Source organism: Pleurodeles waltl, chromosome 5 (assembly GCF_031143425.1).
Source record: "Pleurodeles waltl isolate 20211129_DDA chromosome 5, aPleWal1.hap1.20221129, whole genome shotgun sequence".
Classification (NCBI taxonomy): domain Eukaryota; kingdom Metazoa; phylum Chordata; class Amphibia; order Caudata; family Salamandridae; genus Pleurodeles; species Pleurodeles waltl.
In genome coordinates this window covers 1,493,108,418-1,493,134,473 of record NC_090444.1, presented here as the reverse complement: position 1 = coordinate 1,493,134,473, position 26,056 = coordinate 1,493,108,418, and the positions used below count along the sequence as shown (strand labels likewise).

The window sequence follows — 26,056 nt, the reverse complement described above, 5'->3', positions numbered from 1 at the left end:
CAATGAAATATGCCAGTGTTGTATAAATCTAACACACTGCTTATGAACTCACATATTACATCACTCATTACATGTTAAATTACATCATTGATGATATCACTCATGACATCTCAGTCATAGCCTCTGGCAAAGATCTTACCTCCAACCTGCATCAAGACGTAGATATATTTCATGGGACCTGACAAGGCCTCAACCCAAATCTCAACAAGCATCAAACCTCCACTGCACAAGATCTTCAGCCATACATAACATTACGTTCAACACAACTCTTAGCTTATGTCCAAGTTCTGCACCCAACCCTCCACAAGCAGCCAACCCTCACTTTGCACAGACTTTGAACATCCACAATGAACGTTGTCTGCAAGGCCTGTTGTCACACCAGACCCTTTATCCAACATGCACTAGTGGTTGAGAGGTGTTCTGGCCCTAGGGTCAGAACATGTGCCAACCCTCCTCATGTGGCAAACTCCCACCTTGCGTGGCCTTCGGCAGTGAGCAGTGGGGCAATGGTTGCAGGGTCTCATCTGGGGCCAAGCTCTATGCCCACCCTCATGAAAAGGCTAATTACCTCATTGTTCTGTTTTTAGCCCTTTACAGCAATGGTTGACCAAGGGTCTATTGTCTATTGTTCAATGATGTGCAGCAACCAACTCCTTGAAAGTGGCCTAACCCCAATACACCCATTGTTTGGGTGAATATAAGTGAACAAAAAAATGACATCTATCTAAATTGCCTAATTTCCTAAATATTCAATCTCTTTTGCATGCTTTGCTAGTTTACAGGCAAGTCTAACCATTGATTTAGGTTATTGTATTACTCCTTGTTCACAAATCACACTGCCAGTATCATTGGTTCAACTCATTAGCAATTTAAACAAGCTGTTATTTAAATATGATCAGTGATGTTATCAATGATGTCATTTAGCATGTTGTAGGTGATTTAATAATGTGTTACCATAAGCGGTACAGGATGGGGGTGCAAGCTGTAGGTAGTTCACTAAATTATCACTGGTGTATTTCAATATTTTTGGGCTTTTTAGCATACCTTGTGTCCCATTCTAACACCTAATTATAGCGTCATTTTAACCATTGTGTTTTTTTTGTTGAATTTGGCTAGCACCTCACATGGAGAGCAGGGGCGTCTCCTCCGCGCCGCCCACCCCACCTGTAGCAGCAGCTGCACATCTTTTACAGTAAAAACATAATAATCTATGTGCACAGCACTCCCCCTCAGTGCTCATGTATGTTTGGTCGGCAGTCTCAGTGTGGCCAAACATACATGCACACCAGGCTCTCTCCAACCCAATAACACAGTGCCAGGTTGGAGAGAGCAAGCAGAGACTCCCACTCTGCCTCAGAGTGCCCTGGCTAGGCGCTTCGTTCAATCCTAATGCTGCTTTCATGCTGCCAGCAGCATGAAAGCAGTGTTAGGATTGGACATAGGGCAAGCTGGGAGCCTGTGCCTGCAACGCAAGTCCGGAGGGGAGTGGATCAGAGAAGCTCGGTGAAAAAGGTATTTAAAAAAAATGATTATATATCTTTCTGTCATCCCCCTGCGACGCCCCGTGGTGCCCAACCTCTTTTCCCTCCTGCAAGCCTCGACTGATGGAGAGCTTGATGAGCACTAAGATGCAGAAATATCACTGTCAATTCTTTTTTACTGATAAAGCAAATCGGGGCGTTTTGTTTGTAAGAATCCTTTTTGAAGGTGTCTTATTTGCAAAAAAGTCATGTTGTTTCGATACCAGATGCTATCATCACTTTCTCATATTTTTACATGATCCGTTTTCTATCAACATCATTTAAAATAGAATGTATTGAAAACAGAAACAGTACAGTTTTGAATCCCTTTACAATATGTACCATGCATACCATCTGGTTTTTAGATACTGAGAAACAGAGAGAGTTTCGACATGTGAAAGAATCATTTCCTACTAGCGAGAACTACCGTATTTTAGATAACACTAAAACTCTGTCTCCTGAGTTATATTGGCTTTTCTCCAAAAGGAACTCTATGAATAGGTTATTCAAGATGTGAGTATTTAACGCTGCTGTACCCATATATAAATAACATTTATCAGAGTGTGCTCTACAATGTTGTACTGCTCTGTAAGAATGACGAATATGTTAATTTGTCAAACAAAGCATGATACTTTGGCGAATAATTGTTTTCAACATTTGTTTTCTTCTCAGAGGACACGAACATCAGATCCTGTTTTGAAGTAACTACAATGTGTATTTCGGATCCCCAGTGCAATAGAAAGTTAGCCTCTCAACTTGCGGATTGTTCCAAGGAGGAAGGACGTTCTTGCAACCGCACGAAGTGTCTAGCATCTATTAGATCTTTCTATGACAGCATGCCTTTCAACGTGGCACAACTGTTCGCATTATGCGACTGCGCTGAAGCTGACACCCCATGCCAAGAGGCTAGCAGAGCATTTCACAGCAAGCCTTGTGCCGTTTATAGGTATCCAGTGCCATCCTGTCTTCAGAAAATTCAAAGATGCCTCGCGGACGCAATGTGCAGGTTCGTCATTGTTGGCACTTAATTTTATATATCTTCAACTATTACATTCTATTCAGTGAATTTGCCAGTTAAAACATTCGCATTTCGTGTTGAATTAGTAGTTGTTTCACCTGATGATATGTGACCAGGGGAATAAGATTCAAACACGTAGTAGAAATTATGTCATATCATAATTTTTTTAACTGCGTTTATTTGCATTTCAATTGTACAGTTTAAAGCATGTAATCACAAGTTCTTCTATGCAACATTAGTTACAGCACAATATTCACAGCGTGGCAAGACTGTATAGTTACATAATAAGTTGTCCATGTGTTTCCAGGTCTAAACTCAAAGGTTGAGAAAGGTCGTGTGTGATAAAGATGGCAGCTGATCTATCAGTGTCCCCAGTGACGAATTGGATTCTTGTGCTACATCACATATTACAATTCTACATATAAATCAATATATAAATCAAACGAATCGAAAGTCATGTTCGTGGCGGTCAAATATACTTTAAGAATTGATTGAGTCAACATTGTTTATGTGTGGAATTTGTTTTGAAGTTACTAGAATAACTAGTAAAAGAAACACGTTTTAATAATTAAAAAGGGACTCCCAGAACAGAAAATGTAACATTATATAAGGTCCCTGAGAAATGTTTTCTGCACAATGTTCCCAAGGGATTATGCATAATCATTGTGCTTCCACGACTTAAAATCGGGTGCAGAAATTGTCGGTGGCGAATTAGGACAATACGACTATAGTCAGGAGATTCCCATTAGCTTGGTCAAACTCCGCACCATCTTAATTATTGTCATATTCTTAGATGACTGAGGTCGTTACTCAGGTGAGACATTATAGAATCAAAAAGGGAAGGAAGGTGGTGCTCAGAACGAAATAAATGTTTTTTAAAGTGTGACTCAAAGAGTGTTTTAGAATAACAGTTACATTGTTTTTCTTTTGTTCATGTAAGATACATTTCTCGTGACAAGTTATTTCGTATAGCTTTCAGGGACAGATTAGAATTTCTCTGTCATTATTTTGCATCTGCTTACAGCGGACCTGAAGCAATGCGTGTACCGTGCATTTATAATTCTAAATTTTGCTAGCAATTTAAGTTTATCTCAATATTGGGTGAAGGCTGCATTGTTTGGGGCAGAGTAGTCCGATCATGTTTTTTGTGATAGGACTCTGCTTTATTGAGGGTTTAGGCTGTATTCTTGGTAATACATTTCAGAGTCCATTCTTCATAATCCTATCTCTTGGTTGTCAAAACTAATCAAGATTGTCAACTTGATTGAAACCTGATTTTCAACTGAAGGACAGGAAATGCAGCACACAGGCATACGCTAGATAGTCCAGTTTTATGTGTCAAAACACAGCTTGTTTGAAGATGAGGAGCTTGATATTTGACAAACTTAATCTATCAAGGCTTTCATCAACTCTAATGTGGTAGACAAAAAATACATGCTCTTATGAAAAGTTACTCAGTAGTTTAAAGCTGGAAGCATAGAACACAGCATGTAATTAATGCCAACGTTATTTCAGAAACATCTGCTGTTGCATGTATTGGGTTTGTAAATGGCATGGTTGTCATAAACCAAAATTATACTTTGCACTACAGCTATGGCTACAATAACATTGGGGCTTTCATTGGTTTTGTTGTTACTATGCTGAATGTTATCAGTATGAGAATCTCCCTTTTATTGCCTTGTCTAGCCAGTCCCATTTTTGGGGTGCAAACTGCATCACTAATGACCAGTCCCCAGTGTAGATGTCTGATTCTTAAAATTGTGGTAAATTTGGTTAATCCCCAGTTGACATATTTAATATGCGAGCAAGACCACAGTAAATAGTGCAGGAATTATATTAATGGCATGGAAGTTTAATATCACCTGTGGACTGAAGCACATTTTATGTCATCCAATAGGCAGGGAAGGATAATTTGACTTCAGGCCTACATGTGTAACCTGACTGCTTCCGACAGGCCTGTAAAAATAGCCCTTTTTGACAGGACAATACCCTAGTTTTAATACTGTGTGAGACACTCTTTCATATACCTTGCAATGCACAAGGTAGGGTGCCTAATATTTAAAACTAGAATATGTAAGAGTTTAAGGCTGGCATGTTCCTGCAATGCTATCTTCCAAAAGTTATTTTGACTGTAAAAGGTGGTAGCTATTTCTGTAAGGAAAGCTTAAACCCTTTGAAAATGCTACTTTATGTAACTCTATGTAACCAATTGAGACTATTCAGCCACTGTTTCTTTTGAGTATTTATTAAGTCTCCAGTTCAATGGTGAAGTTGTATTTTTTTTAATTCTATTTTTACATTTTATATTATTATTTTCGTATGCAACACAATGTATTACAACAAGATTTTGCTTACCCCTCAAGCAATATATCTGCTTTAATGATCAGATAATAGTAGTAGTCTCTAGTTCTCTCCCCCCGTCGGTAATTTCTTCAGTATACGATTTCTTCTTCTCAGGTCTGTGTTGTCTTGGGAGTGTGTAACTTCCCGGTCCCACCCTCTCTTGTTTATTGAGCCTCTTTTTGGCTCAGTGGAGTTGTCCTGGCTTTCATCCCGCCTACTGTACCGATTTTTACTATTACCATTAGTCCTCAGGCCGCTATTGAGCTATCTCATTTCCCAGTTTCCCCATATCTTCTTGTATTTTTTTTCATTGCCTCTATCTCTGTATATTTCTCTTTCCATTATTCGGCATCTGTCCATGCCCTCTCTCCAGTCATCATGGCTTGGTGCTGTTACAGATCCCCATCTCCTAGCTATGTCCCTTTTTGCAATCATGCATCCTAGGTTAATCAATAGTTTTTGATATCTTGTATGTTCGGTGTGGCTCCAGACCCCAAGTATCATTGACTACGGCATCACTTCAATGCTAGTCTCTGTCACGCTTTCCAGGGTTCCCCCCACTTCCTCTCAGAATTTGGCGACCCGGGGGCAGGTCCACAGCTAGTGATGAAATGTAACCTCCCTTCCGAATCCCCGTAGACATTTGTTGTTTGCTGCCCTCCCCATCTTGAAGAGTACAGATCTTGAATAATATACTCTGTGTAATATTTTAATCTGTATTAATTTGAGGGATGCTGGGATAGCCACTTCTGCTGGAAAGATCAGTGTTTCTGCCCAGTCCTTTTCTTCTCAATCCTTACAGTCGCTTTTCCATCATTCCCATAGATTAGACAATAAGGGTTGTGTATGTCTCATAATTGTACCATACATTTGCGATATTAGCTTCTTTTGTATCGTCCCCTCCAAAAGTCTGAGTTCTAATGGGGTGTTTTCCTGTGTTTCTTCTTCTGCGGGGATGCTGCATTTCAGGGCTGCCTGTAGGCAAGCGTAGTGTAGAAATTGTGGGCCTGATTACAACTTTGGAGGACGGTGTTAATCCGTCCCAAATGTGACGGATATACCACCTACCGTATTACAAGTTCCATAGGATATAATGGACTCGTAATACGGTAGGTGGTATATCCGTCACATTTGGGACGGAATAACACCGTCCTCCAAAGTTGTAATCAGGCCCTGTGTGTCTGACATTTGTTATTCAATTTGGAGGTGCGTGAAGGGTGCCATCCCATTTGCGTCCCATATGTCAGCTAAGTATGTTGTCCCAATATTATCCCATCCTTTATAGCCCATTAATATATTTATCTTGGGTAACCTATTTCCTTCCCATAAAGGTGTTTTGGGTGTCAAACGTGTGGCCCATCTCATCTCCTTGGTGAGTTTGTTCCAAGTTTGTATGACTGTTTTTATTGCAGAGCTGAATGCAGGGTTCAATTTACCCCCATACACCCAGTGCAGGTAACAATGCTTACGCATCATTTCCCTGTCCCCTCTAAATGTTGGGTCATCTTGTGTAGTAAAGGCCCAGTGATTTATTGTGCTGAGTTGTGTCTCCTCATAGTATTTCCGGATATAATGTAGTGGAGTTGGGGTTTACCTGATATCCAGATTCCCAAGTATTTGAATTTCTCCAATTCCACTCTAACTGGTAACAGTATGTTTTGTTCTATCTCCCATGTCCCCACTGGATACAAAAGTGATTTACCCCAATTTATTCTGAATCCTGATACCTTCCCAAAGGCCCGGAATATGTCTCCCAGACGGCCCATTGAGAATGGTGTCCGAGTCAGATACAGTAGAATGTCATCCGCGTAAAGCGAGATTCGATCTTCCTCATCAACACTAGTGGGCCATCCTCTTATCAGTGGATCTGTTCTTATCCAGTTAGCTAGTCCTTTGATCGCCAATGCCAATAGCATTGGCAATAGAGAACACCCCTACCTAGTCCCACTATGAAAGATGAATTTCCGTGATGTGTATCCATTTACCCTCATTTTTGCTGTTGGTCTTTGTATAGTCTCTCAACCCATTTCCGGAATCTGGGGCCAAACCGCATCTTGGTCAACATAACAAACATATATTTCCATTCTACAGAGTCAAATGCCTTTTTGGCATCTAAGGAAAGGATTGCTCTTCCCCTAGTCAAGGGTGATATTAGGGCCAGGTTATTGTAGAGTCTGTAGAGATTCAGGGCCGTGGATCGGCCCGGTATGAACCCCGTTTGATCGGGGTGAACCAGGGTCACCATCACCCTGCTCAGTCTAATTGCCAATGTCTTTGCCAGTATTTTGGCTTCGACGTTTAACAACGAGATAGGGTATAGTGATCTCCTCCTCGAGATCTGCTGTTTGATGTGGGGATAGGCATGTCACGGGGTAGTCATTTAAGAAGCTATCAATTTCTGCTTCTGGGATAGCTATACAGGATTTATAGAAACCTTCCATTCGGGCTGCCATTTGTTCCATTATTTCCTTGGGATCCCTAATTAGCTTCCCTTGGGCTATCCAAAGTTCCCTGTTGTGGGAATCACTTCGCTCCTTCTTTCCCAGCCATGCCAACAATTTACCTGCTTCATATCCAGCTTCATAGGGCCGTTTGCTTCGTAATAGGTATTGTTGACGTACTTCATGTCAGGTTACTACATTGGATTCCTCTCTTGTTTGATTCATCTGTATTTTAATATCTTGTGTCGGTTGAGTTGCATATTGACGTTCCAATGCTGTAAGTTCAGTTTCTAGCGTTACCAATCTTTTCTCCCTCTGCCGTCTTTCTCCTACTTCTCCCGCTATTATCTCCCCTCTGATAGTGGCTTAATAGGCCTCCCCAAGGTCTACCGGGCTCTATACCGATCCCTTGTTTTCTGTGAAGTAGTACTGAGTGCCCTGCTCTAATTCATTGACTACCTTCGTTTTTTGTAGTTGCCATGTTTGCATCTGCCATTCTTTTCCTGGCGGTCAAGGGCCAAGAGACACCAGCAGCAGCAGTGGAGCATGATCACTAATTCTCCTGGCTTGATATTCTGCCATTGTAATTCTTGGCAGTAGGTCCGCTGTAGTCAGAAAATAGTCCAGTCGCGAGTTGGTGTTGTGGACGGCTGAATAGTATGAATTCCCCTTTTCCTGCCATGGAGAAATCTCCATGCATCACATTGACCCATTGTCTGCGTAAAGCCCTCCAGCTTCCCTTTGTTGGGACGGCCTGACATTGATGCACTAGCCCTGTCTAGCTCCACATTCATCACCATGTTTAAGTCACCTCCCAGTAGGACTGATGCTGGTGGTGAGGTGGTAAGTATTGCTCCAATTTTTGGGAGTATCCCTCCTTGCAGAGGGGTATATTTAGGGGAAAGGCAGGACCAGACACCGGAGGATCCAAGAGTCTCTCCGATGCCCCCCGAACTACCCCTTGTCCGTTTTCACTGGGCTGTGGTCCTAGGATGTGCTAATTGGTGTTTTCAAAAGTATCCGTTAGCACAGCATTTCTGCTGTCATTGAGGTCACCTGAGGCAGTGGATCCACCTCTGATTCTGTTCCCGACCACAAGTATTCTATTCCAGTTCCACCAGTGTCCACCTCTAGTTCCCTCCATTTGTTGGTCAGTTGGATCTCGGTTGTCCCCCTGAGGTGACAGCTTTCATCTGCGCAGCCTTGACTTGTTCTTGTGAAGGCACGGCGGTCAGTCTCGATTGGGCTCCTGCCCCCCTGTTTCTTTTTGACCATCAACTAGGCCTTGGCACCCTCCTGTCCTAGTCTGTTGGCTGTGCGGAGGCCCCCATCTCTATCCATTCCCAGCCTTCTAGAGGAGTTCCCAGGAAGTGTGTTTTTTCTCATGTTCAATCCGAAGTGTCGCCAGGCATAGTAGTGCATATTTTATGTCGTTCTGTCTGAGAGTTTGTTTGACTACGGCAAATGCCACTCGTTGCTTCTGTACCAAATTTGTGTAGTCTGGGTAGATATTTATCTCTTTCCCTTCGATTTTCCAAGGGCCCCTTTCATGCATTTCTTGGAGTATCACATCTCTGTCTCCGAAGTTCATCAATCGCACTATTATTGGTCTGGGGTATGCCCCGGCGGTGGGGGTACCACCGGAATTCTGTGAGCCCGATTAACTGAGAAGAATTTGGTAGGTGCACCCCTCAGAACCACATCATTCAGCCATGTTTCTATATAGAGTTCAAATGATGGGCCCGCTGCCTTTTCGGGGACCCCCACCAGACGTATATTGTGTTGCCCAAACCGGATTTCAGCGTCTCCCACTTTGATGGCCAAAGTTTTCATTTCAGTATCCATGATTGCGATTTTTTGCATAGGTGCTTTCACCTGCGGGGTCATCTCATTCATCATCTCTTCTGTTGCTTTGACCTGATCTTTTAACCTGTTGTGATCATCCCGGAAAAGACCTACCTCCCCCGCAAGTTTTGCAATTTGATTCTCTAAGGCTGTCTTTGAGTCCTGTATGGCCGCCAGAATCACTTCAGTATGCTCCGTCAATGCTTCTGTCCCCCTGGTCCTCTTGCTCGTAAACTCTCTCGGAGGGGGCCCGGCTGGCGCCTCCTTACCAGTTTTTTGTTTCCCCGTCTTCACCTGTGGGGGGCTGAGGGAGCAGGTGTCCACCCTGGGAGTTCCAATCACCACAGTCTTTGAATTGGTACTGTATAGTTATTTATCTATTCCCTTGCCACTACCGTGCGTGGGCACGGATGGTGGTGATCATCACTGCTCCCGACCTTCCACCTGCCGTTCTATCAGTGGGGCATTACAATTACTCTTGCATTGTTGAGACGTTGTGGCCATCCAAGCCCCTCCGGTGATCTAGCTCTCCTCCCACCTCCAGTGTTTGGGGAATTCTGTGGCTTGTCAGAGCACACCTTTATTTGACGTTTCCAGGTACCTCCTTGCCTATTTACTTTACTCTGACTTATGGGCCTCCTCTCTGATATCTCCAAATCCAGAGTATTCTCTCCCCTCCTCTCTGTGTTCCTGTTTGTGATGGATTCCGGGTTCACCTTCTCCCCGGGGTAGTGCCAGCATCCTCAGGGTCGTTGTGAGCCATACCACAGGAGTTCCCATGAGCCCCCCTCAAGCTGTCTTCAGAAGTGGTGGGGTCATGGGGGAATTGTTCCTTTCTTTCTGTCTTTTTGTTTGTTGTTTCCCCCCCTTTTTGGTGTATTTGTCGTTCCCCCCGTAGAACCCCTTGGTCCATTGCTCCACCAGGCCGCCTCTCCTTAGGTCGGGCAGCCGAATGCGCTGCATGGGGACCGCGGCCAGAGGCTTGTCGTGCTGCGGCCCTCCACGATGTCTCCATGTGCCCTTCTTCACCGACGTGCGCTTGTTGCCTTCTGCTCCACTAGGTTCCCCCAGTCCTCGGGTGGGGGCCAGGATCTCTTCCAAGGGGTCGGATTGGTGCCCCAGCAGGAGATTTGCCCCTCAGATCAGGGACGACGACCGGAGCTCCGGACTACACGTCAAACTCCATTGCCGGCTTGGCCATGCCCCCGAAGTTGGATTTTTGATAAATATCCAGGAAAAGTAATTCATGAATGTATACTTTCTTGCAGAAAGCCCCAGTAGGCTAATAAGATTTTTTCTGCCTGCTGCTGCCCTCCCTGTTAGTGCTTTCCCCTTCATGAGGTGTGAAATCTGTTTCCAGGACAGAGAAGATTACTTGGGCCTTTTAGCACGAAGTACAGGAAGATGGGCATGTGACTTATCCTCTCTTGGGTGGAAAGTTCTCAAGATTGCAGGAACTTCTTTAACTTGAAAGGGAACAGGGTAAAGCTTGTGTATTATAGTGTAAAGCAGGACCTAAGGAAGAGGGGCCTTATGATCCCAGGGCACACTGTGGCCTTAGCCTCCCTCTTTGGGAGTATGTTATTGAAAATACAAAATGTTAAAAGTTTGATTCTTTTTCATCAAAATCTGAGGTTTTTGTACATTAAAGGGGATACCTATGACTGTGGTTCCTTTTAGAGCACATTGATGACCACTGGGCTGTTGGTTATCTCCAAATTTAGTGGGTAGAATTTCCTCTATTGCTGTCATGGGCTATTCTCCTACCACTGATGTCTAAATGAACCCCTATGTCCTAGGATAAACATGTTCACTATACAAAAGTGTGAGGATTATCCAGCTGAAGCTAGGACTTTGCTGGGGAGAAAAACAAAAACTTTTTCTCTGCGAATACCAATGGCTTAAGCGAGTTCTTGGCCAAATGGGTATCTGACTTTGATAGGATCTCATACATTCAGCCTTCAATCTTGCCCTGCTGGAAAATGCTGCTTTCCTGAAAAAGGAATAAGTCAAAAGGTAAACACTTTCACTGGCACGATCTGCTTGGAGGATCTGCTCCCCAATCCATTGCAGAAGTGCATTTATTCTTTTGATTCTTAGAAATTGGTTTTGCCACTTATACTGTGTTTTGTTTTGTACTTCTAAATAGCTAATACATTTTTCTTCAGTTAAGTCTGTCTACTCTCTGCCATAGTTCCTATGAGTTCAGAACAGGTATATTCCATTGAACTTGGGTATTTGATGTGATAGGTTTGTGGATCATTTCTTGTGGTAGATTCACCTCCACCCCAATTCATAACCCTTTTTTCCCTATAATTGCTCTGTTTTAATTGCAGTTCATCCCACATGAACAACCCCTACTCTAAGATCAATGTATGGCTCAAGTGAAGTATATGCCACCTCGAAGACTGCTACAAAAAAGTAAGAATTATCAAATGGGACAAAAGGTTTCACCCCATCACATTGATAAGATTAGCACCAGCATATTTACATTATCTGAGCTAGAAGGGACTGGAATATAAATTATCTCATGAGGCTGTTCTTCTGACAGCTTCACTGTGCTCCGCCCCCACTGTTTGAAGCAAAGTGTAGTGGACCTAGCTCATGCATGTATTTCCTGGAACTTAATAACATGTTGTACATTCAAAAGGCCAGCCTCATTAGGCACAAGAAAGGCCATAAGGATCTAATCATGTAACTAAAAGGCTTCATGTTTTAAGGAAAAATGAAGCTGTGCTTTCCATGTGGAAATGGGTTGTTTTCTTTTGAGCTTGTATGAGAAAAAAATAAAATACAAGTGCATCTCCCTGATTAACAACAGCAGATAAATGTGGCTAACGATTGGAGTTCACCCATCTAGTAGATTAACATTTCAACAGCAGGAGGAATGCAAGGCCCTACATGACCAATTGTATGGCCTGTTTTTATTGACCCACAAACTGAAGCCATGGTACATGCACTACTTTGGAACTGGTGCAGATTTGCCAGAGGAGTCCAAAATATACAACACATCTGTTCTTATGATGACTTTCCTGTACAGCAGAAATCATACACTCTGTTCCACAATTTTCCTTTTCTGATTCCCTCTTTTTTGGTTTGATCATTTCTAGCAATTTCCATATGAGAGCATTCATAATCTCCTCACAAATGCCCCACCCCAGATAGTTGGTGACAGTGACTAAATGAGGTGGCTGTTAGGTAGTGTTTTGTCATTTCTCGATAACCCTGTAACTTTATACTTTAGCTCTGCTTTCCTGTGGCAGCAATTTTCCATTTAGCTATGCAGCGGACAAAACCAGGACCATGGATACAATGCTATTTCTAAGATAAATTACCAGCTGCAGTTACAACAATCTACCTGTCTGTGCCAGCCACTTGGGAGATGTGTAGAACTGATAGTGACCCCTTCCGTCAGTTATTTGCATGAAGTACCCTGGGCATCTGGGGGCACAGAAGTACTCCTTATGGCATGTCAGTGATAAACAGCTACTGGTTTGTGCATGGGTCCTGCATCTCACTATGATGCTCTGTAGCCATGTAGGTTTGTGAGGAATCAGTGCAGTACCAAGGAAGAGAGCGCTGCAGAGAAGCCTCACTAGTCCTGTAAGTTTGGCTGTGTCAAGAGATAATGTTATATTCAATTAAAATTATTTTAAATAAATAAATAATTGAAGATTACATTTTTTGTTGAAAATTAATTAAATAAAACTTTCCAATTGTAATAAAAGCATAATAATTAAATAAAACTTATTGACTAAAAAAGTTAATATTTTTAATTATGAAATGTGAATCTTCAGAGAGATCCATGTAACTTTGCACCTTTCGCTGATTTTTAAAACTACTCAACATAACAAAAATATCATTTTGATACATATGTGAAAAGCTCACAAAAAAACAAGAAATCTTGAAACATAGGGCCTTTTTACGAGTCTGGTGATCTCAAGGTTTGGATTTCTTCTAATGCATGAAGTAGTGATAATATTAAATGCATCTTTATTAAAACAGTACTCATTATCTAATTTGTTTTTTTACAAAGGTGGGAGGAAAGTGATTTAACATATAATTTTAACTGCACAAATGTCATGGACTACAAAGTATCCTATTGAATCTTAAACAATTTCAAATCATATAAGAAATGTGTTTGAAATAAGCTATCATCTCTTTTGAGTAAATATTTCCAAGCACAGTAGGTTAAACAGAGAATTCTCTTCCCAGTGAAGTAATCAATATCCTCAGTGTAGCAATGCATCTAGAGTCAGCACAAAGGTCCTATTAAGACCAAGCTCTAATCAAATAGCAAGATTGGCAGCTAAGGTATACAGTGTACACAGCTTGCACTATATTTTAAGCTTAGTAATATTCACACCGTTTCATTGTATATATGAGACATGATGTCCGTTTTATTAGATATGATGGCAATAAATGGATAAAGTGCCATCAACCATATGCATTATAAACCTTTCTGAGACCATTTGAGTGTGCTATTACTTTACATGTCAAATTTTGTATATTTTGTATATGATTTTTATCACTCAAGTTGGAAGAGAAAATAAGTATGCGTTTTAAATTTCCAACATTTGTTGCACGGACCCAATTTATATATATTTTTCTTCTGATGTCTTTTATCGTTAAGAATTAAAATGTTTCTTTTTATTGAATTTTTCTTTAAAAAGTGTTCTGTGGCATAACTTTGGAGAACACCCTTTGGGGGTTCCTTTGGGGTAAGATCTAATATTTTAATATCATCTGCATACAGAAGACATGATTAAGATTGGTTTCCCATTCTGGGACATCACCATCGGGTAGCAATAAAGTCCATGGTGAATAATATTAATAAAATGAGCACAACACGTAAGCAACCCTGTTTTAATCCTTTTTTTCTTGTAATTCTCAATGAGAAACCTTGATCCCCACCTGTTAAGACCTTTTGAGTTGTTGTAGTATCCCTTTTGCAAAACTTTTCCCCACTGAGGCTATTAAAGTTTCTTGTCTATACTTGTGAAGAAGATTACGGGATGCCTATTTATTTATAGGGACAATAATACTTCCAGTTGAAGAACTTGGCATTTCTTTGTCAGTAATAGTAATTGAATATAGTATATAAGAATTTGGTTGTCTCTCTTTGTGCGATAGTACTAAGGATTTCATCATATCCCATGGCTCTTAAGAGCTGCCTTTTATGATGAAATCCTCACTCTGCTCTACTGAAGGAGGACCATATTCGCAATCTGTATCAAATTCAGGAGAAGAAGGCTCTGAAATGGTAACTAAATGTTAACTCAGAAAAATGTTTAGCCTACTTGCAGTTAAAAATTGAGATTGCTTTTGATTTAATTCTAATGCAGACTCTGTAATTAGCTTCTAGTACCTTCTAGTATTTTTTTTTAGAATTTGTCTTCTTGCTAATTGGTCCAAGACTGATCTGCCCTGATTTTCCTGATAACAATTGTTTCTACTTCTCTTCCTTTTCATAGGGGTAATTATGTTTTCTCTCACTGTAGAAACACATATACATTTGCATCTGATTAATCTATTTGTGTCCCTAGCACGATTGGGTAAAATTCTAGTCCCGTCTCAGTTAACCTTATCTTACGTGCCTTTAGCACTGGAGACCTTTTTTCCTAAAAAGATCTCATATGGAATTCACACTCTACAAGTGACTGTATACCCTCTCAGGTGATAACTGCACTATAAAAGTTGACTATATAGATTGATTGACAAGATAATTTAAATCAGACTCAGATTTCCTCAATAGCTATTTTTATTGCATAACTATAACAATGGTAGAGAGGATTGGATTTTTAAAAATGATTTTGGATAATTAATATGAAAGTAATTAATATATTTTACTTTTTTATAATTTATTAACACTTTGATTCAAAGAGCTAGTTTGCAGTAACATTTATTTTGCTTCTTGGTTAATAATAATTATTTTCAGTTCATTTTTTTTTACATTAGAATATATATATTTTTTTTAACAAAACATAATTACACTTAATTTTTTTGCCTATGCCTTTTCATACGGAAAGCTCTGCCCCAGTGGTGAAGACATCCACCCGCATGTGAAAGCTGACTTGACGTAACTTCATATTTGTAAATCCTGTTTTAGCAGACTCAACCTCTATTTTAATTGGTAGAGACAGTTACGCCTGCCCTTATAGTACATTTTCACTTGCAAATGGTGAAAAGAAAAAAAGTGCAAAGGTAGTACTAGGTGCAGAAATAAATTGACAGGTGAGAAAAGTTATAACTGGAAATCTATCCTTGTGTCTTTGTGATTAAGGCCCTAAGTGATAATAGAAGCATTTGACCCACAATAATTCATTTTCAGCAAAAATTCCACATGTAGTGTCATGAGATTATTTTATCAGCTTTTTGTGGGCACGTGATTTTAGCCATAGGTCTGCAGCTTGTGCCCTTTAGCCTAGAAAACAATTCACTGTATTATTTTAGCAGAAGCTTCATTTTGTGGTGATGTTTTTATTCTTTTAGCTGTTGTTCGCTCTGCCTAGAAATTGTCTTCATTTTTTAGCACAATATTTTCACTTTGTACTTTCCTCAAAGCTGTACATGATAATGTTGTTGGTACAAAGTAGAACATCATACTCTCTATCATTTCATGGAAACCTACATGTTTTTACATTCGGGTAGTTTCCTTAGAACACCAGGGCCCAGATTTACAAGAACCCAGTGCATCAGCACTGATCGGCAAGATTTCTTGCCCCCCCACTTCCCCCTTACGACATCATGGGTGCGCCGTATTTACAATACAGCACACCATTCTGCACTTTAGGCCAATAGCATCACAGCTCTGCTATTGTCATGTTTCCTTATTATTGCAGGACATGCCTTTTTATCTCCATTGAACCAATTCCTGCTTCTGTCTTTGCATGTATTAGACAAATGTAACTGAGGGAAAAGGGCAAGATCTGCTCCACCATGATTTCCCTGAGAAATCAGAATGTCAAGAGCATGGCTGCCACAAATCACCTCTTGTCTTGGGTAGTGGTGAAGTACTGCTAGCTGGTCGGAGGTTTAGGCTGACAGTTGTAACATGGTGTGGAATTGGACTCAGTTCCCTGCAATCCAGTGGTGCTGCCGCCCCAATCGAGTTGTCTCATTGTTATAATGGGAGCCAACATGACATGGCACCATCAAGTTTTGATCAATCACTGAATTACGAATATCCCTGATTATCTCTGTCTCACTATGTGCTAAAGGCACACCAATACTGTATATCGAGACGTCCGTGGTTTGAGGATTTCTTCCTCAGCTGGATTGGTAGCACCTATTTAAGACTGTAGGTTGTTCAAATTTGAACCTTAAAATGATTAATCCCCAATTGTTGTCCTCATCTCTGAACACGTGCATTCAACATGGCAAACCCACAACGGGTGGTAATTGGAGTAAACATGAGGCCCCCCTCACTAATCATTGATTAAATAATGGCCTCACTACCCAGGCGGTTCTGTTACATTTGTAGTTAAGGTACATCCAGCTTATGAAACATAATTTTTTTATTACTCTTGGGCTAATTTTCCTGCAGTTGATTAGTAGAGTGATACATTTCATCATTGTACACATGCTAATGTACCTGCACAATACAGAGAATATGCATACGTGGAAATACCTTTATCATGCCAAGACCACCAAAACTGGTGGGATGTTGCCCTACCACATACAACACTTCATATTAGGCTAGGTCCTTTGAGCAATGAAGGCCCTACCAGGCCACAATTGGACACATACTTATCAGATCCTGATACAGGCACCTTGGCAGTAGCAGAGGTTTGCTGATTATACATTGAGCTTGTAGCAATCTATAGACTCTTTGTACAATTTGTAAACATTAAATACTAACCCAGCACGGGCTCCTTCAGCACAACCACACGCAGTCATACCGGCCATTTTCCCTGTGATGGTGCTTTCGATCATGGGTAAAATACCTGCAAAACTTAAAGAAATTCCATTTTGGTTGGCTCACAAAATAAACACGTTTAAAGCAGTGTTTTCCTATACAGGTCCCCAAGATAAACACAGACTTCTAAAAATGTACTTGCCCTTTGGGATGGTTCCCTCAGTGGATAAATGCACCACCTGGGGCACGGTATTTGCCATGTTGTACACTACCGTACATGGTACACCAACACTTGCCAATCTTCCGAGAGGATTAAAACAAATTCAAGATGAATACAGGGCTGTGTCGGTCCTGGATTTGGGGATACAATTAATGGGCAACTTTGCTACAGTGCCCTCAATAATATTAGGTAACCTTTAAGGGGAAGCCTGAGCTTAGTCAGCACGCCAGGAGCTCTAGGATGTTCCTCTACAGGATCACGAACATGAGCTGCCTAAGATTATTGTTGAAAGCTATTCAAATATAGGTCTGGATAGTTAAGGAGCCAGACCTAGTAAACCACAATTACAAAGTGAATCCAACAAGGACTCTACAAAGCAAACAGCTGATGGTTCTAAAAAACACTGGGATTAACAAAAACAGACACCTAAAAAGATAGAGGAGATTCCCCACATTTGGAGACCACTGAAAGACGCTATAATTTAAGAAACAGGGATAATATAAAAACTCTAGATAGATATTAGCAAATTGATACACCAATCTTGTTCCTTTCAGGACTCACTGAATAAATGTAGTGAGAGAGAAGGGCGGTCAGAACAGCGAACAGAATGTACCAGAGAAAAGATTCACAACACTCATCAGAAGTTTCAATTGAAAAAGAAGGAAAAATGTATGACATTTTATTGGCCGAAAAAGATTGGTCACAAGAATTTCTCCGTAATCTCCCACACGGAGAGGAGATCATTATGCCTTCTTTCTCGCCCCTGGTTTCTGTAGAGTTAAGAGAGGATTATGCATTTGATTGGGCATTAGCACAAGCCTCGAGCTGCTTTACAATCATGTGGGGTGGGATAAAGATTCTCTCTAACACATAATACCAACAAGGTCCCAACCACAGCCTCAACCTCAATATCTAATTAAGCATGAGGCTAAAACACCAGTTTCTCACACAGTTAGAATACCAGGGTGTAATTGAGCCCCTTTTTCTTGTTGCTAAACTGGACCATTCATGTAGAATAGTCTTAAATTACAGAATATGAACAGTCACACATGCACATTTGCTATACAAAATGCACATAGCACAGCACCCATTAACAAATATAGGCCCTCATTCTGACCTTGGCGGGCGGCGGAGGCCGCCCGCCAAAGTCCGGCCGTCAGATTACCGTTCCGCGGTCGAAAGACCGCGGCGGTCATTCTGACTTTCCCGCTGGGCTGGCGGGCGGTCGCCTTCAGACCGCCAGCCAGCCCAGCAGGAAAGAGGCTTCCACGATGAAGCCGGCTCGGAATCGAGCCGGCGGAGTGGAAGCTGTGCGACGGGTGCAGTTGCACCCGTCGCGTATTTCATTGTCTGCGCAGCAGACAGTGAAATACATGTAGGGGCCCTCTTACGGGGGCCCCTGCAATGCCCATGCCAGTGGCATGGGCACTGCAGGGGCCCCCAGGGGCCCCGCGACCCCCCCTACCGCCATCCGGATCCCGGCGGTCCGACCGCCGGGATCTGGATGGCGGTAGGGGGGGTCGGAATCCCCGCGGCGGTGCAGCAAGCTGCGCCGCCGTGGAGGATTCAATGGGGCGGCGGTACACTGGCGGGAGCCCGCCAGTGGTGCCGGTCCGACCGCGGCTTTACCGCCGCGGTCGGAATCCCCATTGGAGCACCGCCGGCCTGTCGGCGGTGCTCCCGCGGTCCTCCGCCCTGGCGGTCAAAGACCGCCAGGGTCAGAATGACCACCATAGCGTGCAAAAAATACAAAACAACATTGGATTTTCCCAGCAATTCTTATGCCAAAATATAGCACCTGAAAGTAGGGATCTAACAGCAGTTAGCACTTTAGGATCACTGAAAAATGTTGTAGGCTCCCACAAGTGTATAAGAACAATCCCTGGTTGTTCTCAGCATGGGTAACATCCATTTTACATGACATTGAACTTGAGGCGTTGTCCAATGTGGACGACATCTACCTTACTGATGATGATCTCGTTCATCATGCAAGACGAGTGGCCTGCATTGTTGTGGGATTTGCCGAATTAGGCTACAAATTTATTGTAAAGAAAACAAAAATTGCCTTTCTGTCCTATTTTTGGGATCTGAGCAAACAGAAGAAGGAAAGAGCCTAGCTTCCCACTTTCTAGCATATGTCCACAATTGCAACCACCATACCATAAAAAAGCTCCAGTCATTTTCGGACCTTTTAAACTTTGCCAGAACGTACATCCCATATTATGCACAATTCATTAAACCACTATATCATTTAATACACCCTGACTTTTCAAGCAAATATTGGACAGTTAAACACACATGCATTCTCAAAGCATTGCAACAAGACATGCTTGCAGCAAAACACTTACACACAAGGGACAAAAAACACATTTGGTCATCATAGTAATTGCTGGTGCCATTGGCTTCACCACTGTAACGTTTAATGAGAGTGATACCGTCCCTGTAGCATAAAAATTACATTTGCATTCCACAGCGGAACAACGCTTTGCACCCACAGAAAAGATTCTCACTGCTGTTCAAATTGCTTTCTTTATAGAGAAACCTCTGGCTCAGGGGAAACACATCATTGTCGTGTCTTGGGCCCAGCCTTTGAGGCTGTCACAAAGGCCAGTGTTCCAAATGTAAGAGCATTACATCCACGCTGGGCAATGTCTCTGACAGCCACTAATGTAGATGACATGCTTGATCAAAATTGCAAACTCAAGAATTTCTCCAATATGAAGTGGAATATCCAAAACCAGCAAACACTTTGCCTATTTACCAATATCACACAATTATTTGCGCTGATGGTTCAGCTCAACCAGCAATAGTCACGAAACACCAATACTCTGCTGGATGCGTGGCTGTGAGCGGCTTCATGAAAGATGGTGAATTCCATTCACAAATTACTTAGACGCAGACCTTAAGGGAATGCCATGCACAACTGGCAGAGTTCAAGGCTCTGGTGTTGGCACAGGAAAACATGGATCCAGAAAAACTGATAATAGTAGCCTGTGCCCAGTCCTTCAATGACTATCTGCATTACTGGCATCAGAGTGGGTTCAGAGATTCACAAAGGGAACACCATCAAACACAGGTGACTGTGTGGGGAAAGTAGCAGATCTGAAAGAAATGCTATGCTACCCAATGCCCATTTAGTTCATACATTGAGACATCAATGTGTAGGAAAATATGTTCCAGGTAATACCTTGGCTGATGAAGTGGCCACGTCAGCAGTAGCTACAGCTTCTGTTGCTGCAGTTACTCATTCACAAACAAGGTTGGATGATGAAACATTGGCTGCTGTGAAAGCTTCCGCTGACAGTAACCCACTACCAAAGGAATATCCTGCCAAATATTCCTACCGCATAACTAGCTTGAATACTGCAGTAGTAACAATACCAGGAGTGAGTGATCATGTGATCCCCAACAAAGACCAAAGATTTGAATTGCAAAGTTTGACAAATGGCAAAAATACCTTAATGTAACTGAAGAACAGCTCGATGGGTGGGTCCAGAATGGAACATTTAACACAAAACTTTGAAGTACTGGCAGGTGGGTACTATGGCCAGTGGACACAAATGGTTCTAATGCGCATTTTGTGAACTCAAAGGGGGGTTTAGAGCGAGCAAACCAGACCCTTTTTATGGTCATTGTGACAACATATAGTGCAGGAAAATTATGCCAGCAATGGTTAAAAGGTTCCTCACTAGATGCTGTAAAAGGACACCTCGGTCTCCCGTCAAATAACACAGATTTACAAGATTCCCTGTTAGGCCCCAGAAGACAACATAAAAAGCACTTCTTATATGCAATTTACTACGAAATGTGAACATTTTCACAACAAGAAGCTACTGCCTGGTTAGAGCAAATAGAGCAGGAAAACTTACAGAAAGAATTAGGCATTGAAGATAATGGGATTAACACCTTGTCTGACCGCATTACATTCTTAACTACATGATTTCTTCTGCAATTTTCATTATGCAAACTGACATGGGATCTTTGCAATAGGGGCAGAGGCAACTTAGGTCCATTATGCAGTTGGGGTGGACACTACAGACACTGAAAAGTGGTTGCGTTCCCTGGCAATATTTTATAGTGAAAGACCTATGTGTCACATTTAATTTGATGTGACAGCAACAAGTAATGGCTAAGAAAGAAGCAACTTATGCTATGGTGAACATCAAAGTTAGAAAAGTTGCCTTTTGCTGTGGTGGAAATTCAATCTGCAGTATAGTTACTTCATGGGGTTATCAACCTGCCTATTTCAACACTACAGTTCACATATTGCTTGAAACACATTAGAGTCGATCGATATGAACGGTTAGGAGGCTACCCTGCACAGACACAGCAATCACCAATGATATCCCACTAAAAAGAAAGAAAGAAAAGCAAATTAGAAATAAGACAACACAAATATCATCGTGCACAAATCTAAGGGCAATTTCACACACAATCCTGCATTTAGTGCACCACCTGCAAACATGTAATTCATGCATGGCAACAATACTCCTTTGGAGTAAATTGTTTTTACATACCTAAAACATACAACTATGCAAACCGCAGGTCAACCACTGCCAAAACCGCAAGGAGCCACGGCAAAGAAAGCAAAAGCTTTGAACTAGAACAAAAAGGAGAAAAAAAATGAACGCAAATACTTTGCAAGTTGACAAATGCTCCACCATCAAGCAATTACAAATTGGTGCCTAAGTTGATTCTGGTCCCTATAGGGGCAGATGGGCCTACTAAAAAATAGGCCTATCTGCCCCAAGGGGGGCAGAAAATACCTTTAGTAGTGTGTCCCATGGGGAACGACCTTTGCCCAATGGGCCACCCCCCACACAAACAAAACACACACATACACTATCTCTGGTGCCTAAGTGGCTTCTGCCCCCCTTGGAGGCAATGGGCCTAAAGAAAATAGGCCGATCGGCTCCCAAGGGGGGCAGAACTGGTCAACAGTTCTATGCCCCCTTGGGAGGGCACATCTTGCCCAAGGGGGCGCCCCCCACATAAATAAACTAATTTAAAAAATCCCTGGCATTCCAGTGGTTTCTGTCCCCCTTGGGGCCAGATCTACCTAAAAATAATAGGCCAACCTGCCCCCAAGGGGGGCAGAAATGCCCTTGGTACACGTGCCCCCAAAGGGGGGGGCGACCCTTGCCCAAGGGGCCACCCCCCCATCCACTAACACACACACACACACTATCCCTGGTGTGTAAGTGGCTTCTGCCCCCCTGGGGGGCGGATGGGCCCAAAAAAAAGGCCCATCTCCCCCATTGGGGGGCAGAGATGGCCAACATTTCAATGCCGCCCTTAGGGGGCACCCCTTACCCAACGGGACGCCCCCCACATAAATAAACATATAAAAAACTCCCTGGCGTTCTAGTGGTTTCTGCCCCTCCTGGGGGCAGATCAGCCTAAAAATAATAATGGTTACATCCTCGGTACATGAGCACTGTGCCATTGGATGTAACTATTACGTCCACGGCACAGAAGGGGTTAAGGAAATGTAAACAGGAAATACAAATCACAGCTGATAGAAATACACTATAATGGTATGCCAATGGTCCAACTGTGGTGGACAGAGTCTTCGGTTCACTATGGTAAATGATATATGAGGAGAGAATGCTTCGCAGAAGATAGTGTGGTCACACTGTGACAGAACTAAGATAGTCTCCTTCTCGTTATATTATTACCGATAGGCACAAACAAACAGAAAAAATAGAGATCAAACAACACCAGGGAGAGAGATACCAGTTGCCACAACGTGATTTTTTAAGCATGGCGGGTGTGGGACATGGTACTGATCATAAGATCAGAGTTGACATGAAGCAAGGTGACACATTTCCTGATGTACAAAGATTTTAGGAATGTTGTGGTGTTGGAAAATAGGCACTGTTCGAGTATAGGTAAAATATACTGGGAGAGATGAGTTTTTCTGACTATAGAGCTAATACTATGACGAATAACCTACACAAGCTTGAAACCACCACATTGATACAAAGATCATGATGTTTAAATATTTTATATTAGTACATTATGTCCATTCTAAACTCATTGCCTTTCTTAGACACCAATGTTTGTTGCAATCTCTCGTCACAAACTTTGAAGTTGTGGCAGTGGCTAACAGGTGTGGCTGTGAGGTGGTGTTTTGGCATTTGTAATTAAACCTAAATCTTTGTAACAATATTTTACCTGGGTGTTTTTAAGACAATTTGTTTAGGGTCAAAAAATGGATCAAAATGCAAATCGTTGAAATGTTCAATCTTTCCTCATTGAGCAATTACAGAGCCATTGGACAAGTATAATGGTACTCCTCCAAAAGAGGCATCAAAAGACATCTGCTTCTGTTTGAATCATATTTAATTTCATTAGTAAGACTAATGCACACTCCATTATCTGCACCTTTAAAGGCATGTGAACAAAATATCCACACACTACTTCTGCTCTCCCATGTGATTCAGTGGCTTTTGGTGAAATACCTTAAAAACTGGTGCAAAGTAAGAGATTTGCTCTTCTTCACTATCAGCCTATTTTTTAGACAAGTAGGGGCTGATTTTGTGGTCCTGAGACTGCCATGTTGGCAGTCTTAACGCCAACCGTCTGGTGGAGCGGACCACCGTATTATGAGTTTGGTGGTCGAAGCAACAGAAGACTACCAGTGGTTTGCCACTCCACCACTCAGCACAGAATGCCATGGTCTTTTGGAAGCATAAACAGGCCGGCGGAGACCATGTTTCTGACATACCTATTACGAGGTTGCACACCACCAATGTGACCGCCGTGGTCCAACCACCATGTAGCAGAAGGTGGAAAGGAGCAGTTTAAAGGGAGACACTCATCTGCACACAGCAATACACTTCCAGAGCCACCGCAGAGCCATTCCTAAAAATCATGCTGCTGCTCTTGCAAGCCAAATGACAAAGGATACAACACCGATGTGAACAACACCAACCGTAAGGACACACACCTATCCGTATCATCAACATGTGTAACAAAATTGTACTACTACCAAACACATTATAGGAGGGTTAACACCAAGGCCAACACCTACATCTATCATTCCAGACTCACACTCACATACTGCAACACAGACACCCACAAATTCACAATACACACACTTCTATCAGCACCTACACACTGCACGGCAATATCACACATAGGGACACTGAAGACCACACAACATTCACTTACACAGCAACAACAGCACAACAAATGCACATATATAATTAATTATTCAAAGTCACACCCAACAGTGGCCAGGGACTGGCCACACATACAATATACATATACATCCATCTGTCATGGCACCCACACAACAACGCTATCAAACAATACTACAGTTAACACACACATCACACACACTCAGCACAGTGGACCAACAATGCCGTGCCAAATGCACACAGAGACAAATAGACAAAAGACACAAAGCGCACCACCACCACAACAACACCTGCACAGCACTAATGAGAGCAGCAGGACCATACTTGTAAGGAGGCTGCATTGGGACACATATCATGTTGAACAAGGCCCCAAACAAAATGCACACAGCAGTTGCACACAATTGAATATCAGTGATGAGCAATACCAATATCAATTGTCATGCACAGTCACACAGTGGAGGTAGGGCAAGGCAACAAAGATCATACAACTCACACTCCATAGGACATACCCCTACACTAACCTGCTGTGAGGGACACACACATAAATGGACACATATGTACTCAAATGTAAAGCAAACTACCACAAGTCAGCACACTCCAGGTCTGCACTGACAAAACTCAAGAACACACACACACTACTTGTAGACAATAGCCACATCAGGGGAAAAGTCTTTCACCATACATGCCTACATTGCACAACACAAAAAGAAACACATACCATAACAAGCATAACACAATGCCCTGATAACAACATTGCAGTTATACACACATACCCATCACTCAACACAACACCCTACCCTTGGGGGACAACATTACGGCAACAAACTCACAGCTCACATACTTAAAATAACACCACATGAAGCAGCAAGCAGCACAAATACACACAACTACAGGCACACAATCAATGTCAGCCAGGAAAAACAGATACCTAGGGAAGGAAATGCAGGACAAACGTGTATTCACAACACCAACAACTGGTTGGGTGCTCATACTGCCAAAAATAATTTTAGAAAGCCAAGTCCAAGGCCAAAGCCCAGTCCATAATACGTAGGGGCCAAAAGTCACAGTCCTGAGCCCCTAACTCAACTCCTGAAAACCAAGTAACCTCTTCAGGTAGCGGCATCAAGAGGGCAGACAGGCACCTCAGGGATTATTATCAGGGGTGGGAGAGAAGGGTGTTTGGGCTGGAGGGTTTGGGCTTGGGAGGGGGGAACATTCTTGGGAGGGGTTGACTTCTTGGTGGGTAGAGGCATGGGCAGGGAGGCATAAGAGGCCTTGGAGGAGGAAAGGATGGCTTTGGGGAGGGAGACAGACCTTTTCTGGGTGGTATGGGAAAGAACAGGGGTGAGGTGAAGCTCATAGAGTAAACATTTCTTTGACACATGGGGATGTTCATCAGAAGGGGGTCATGATTTGGAGATTGATGGAGTGGTTGCCTGATGCATCAGTGTAGATGTTTTGGATGTTTGTTTGTGGGAGGTGTGCTTGTGTTTGGTGGGTGTCTGTTGGGTATGTGAATGAGGGAGTTCATGTGTTTGGGGCTTAGGGGGGTGGAGGTGATGGGTGATGCCATGGTGTGTTGGTAGGCGTCTGTTGAGGTGGTGACTGTAGTTATGGTGGATGTGTTACCTGAAGGTGTGTCTGCGATGTCTGTGGGTATGGGGAC

General features: G+C 42.5%; 1 protein-coding gene across 1 annotated transcript in view; it reads left to right on the top strand.

Moving 5' to 3' along the window:
• The window catches only part of GFRAL (GDNF family receptor alpha like), a 436,092-nt gene that overhangs the window by 171,950 nt on the left and 238,086 nt on the right, over positions 1 to 26,056 (top strand). The window contains exon 4 of the mRNA XM_069236626.1: positions 2,193 to 2,526. Within this exon, the coding sequence (XP_069092727.1) occupies positions 2,193 to 2,526 (334 nt within the window). The remainder of the gene's footprint in view (positions 1 to 2,192; positions 2,527 to 26,056) is intronic.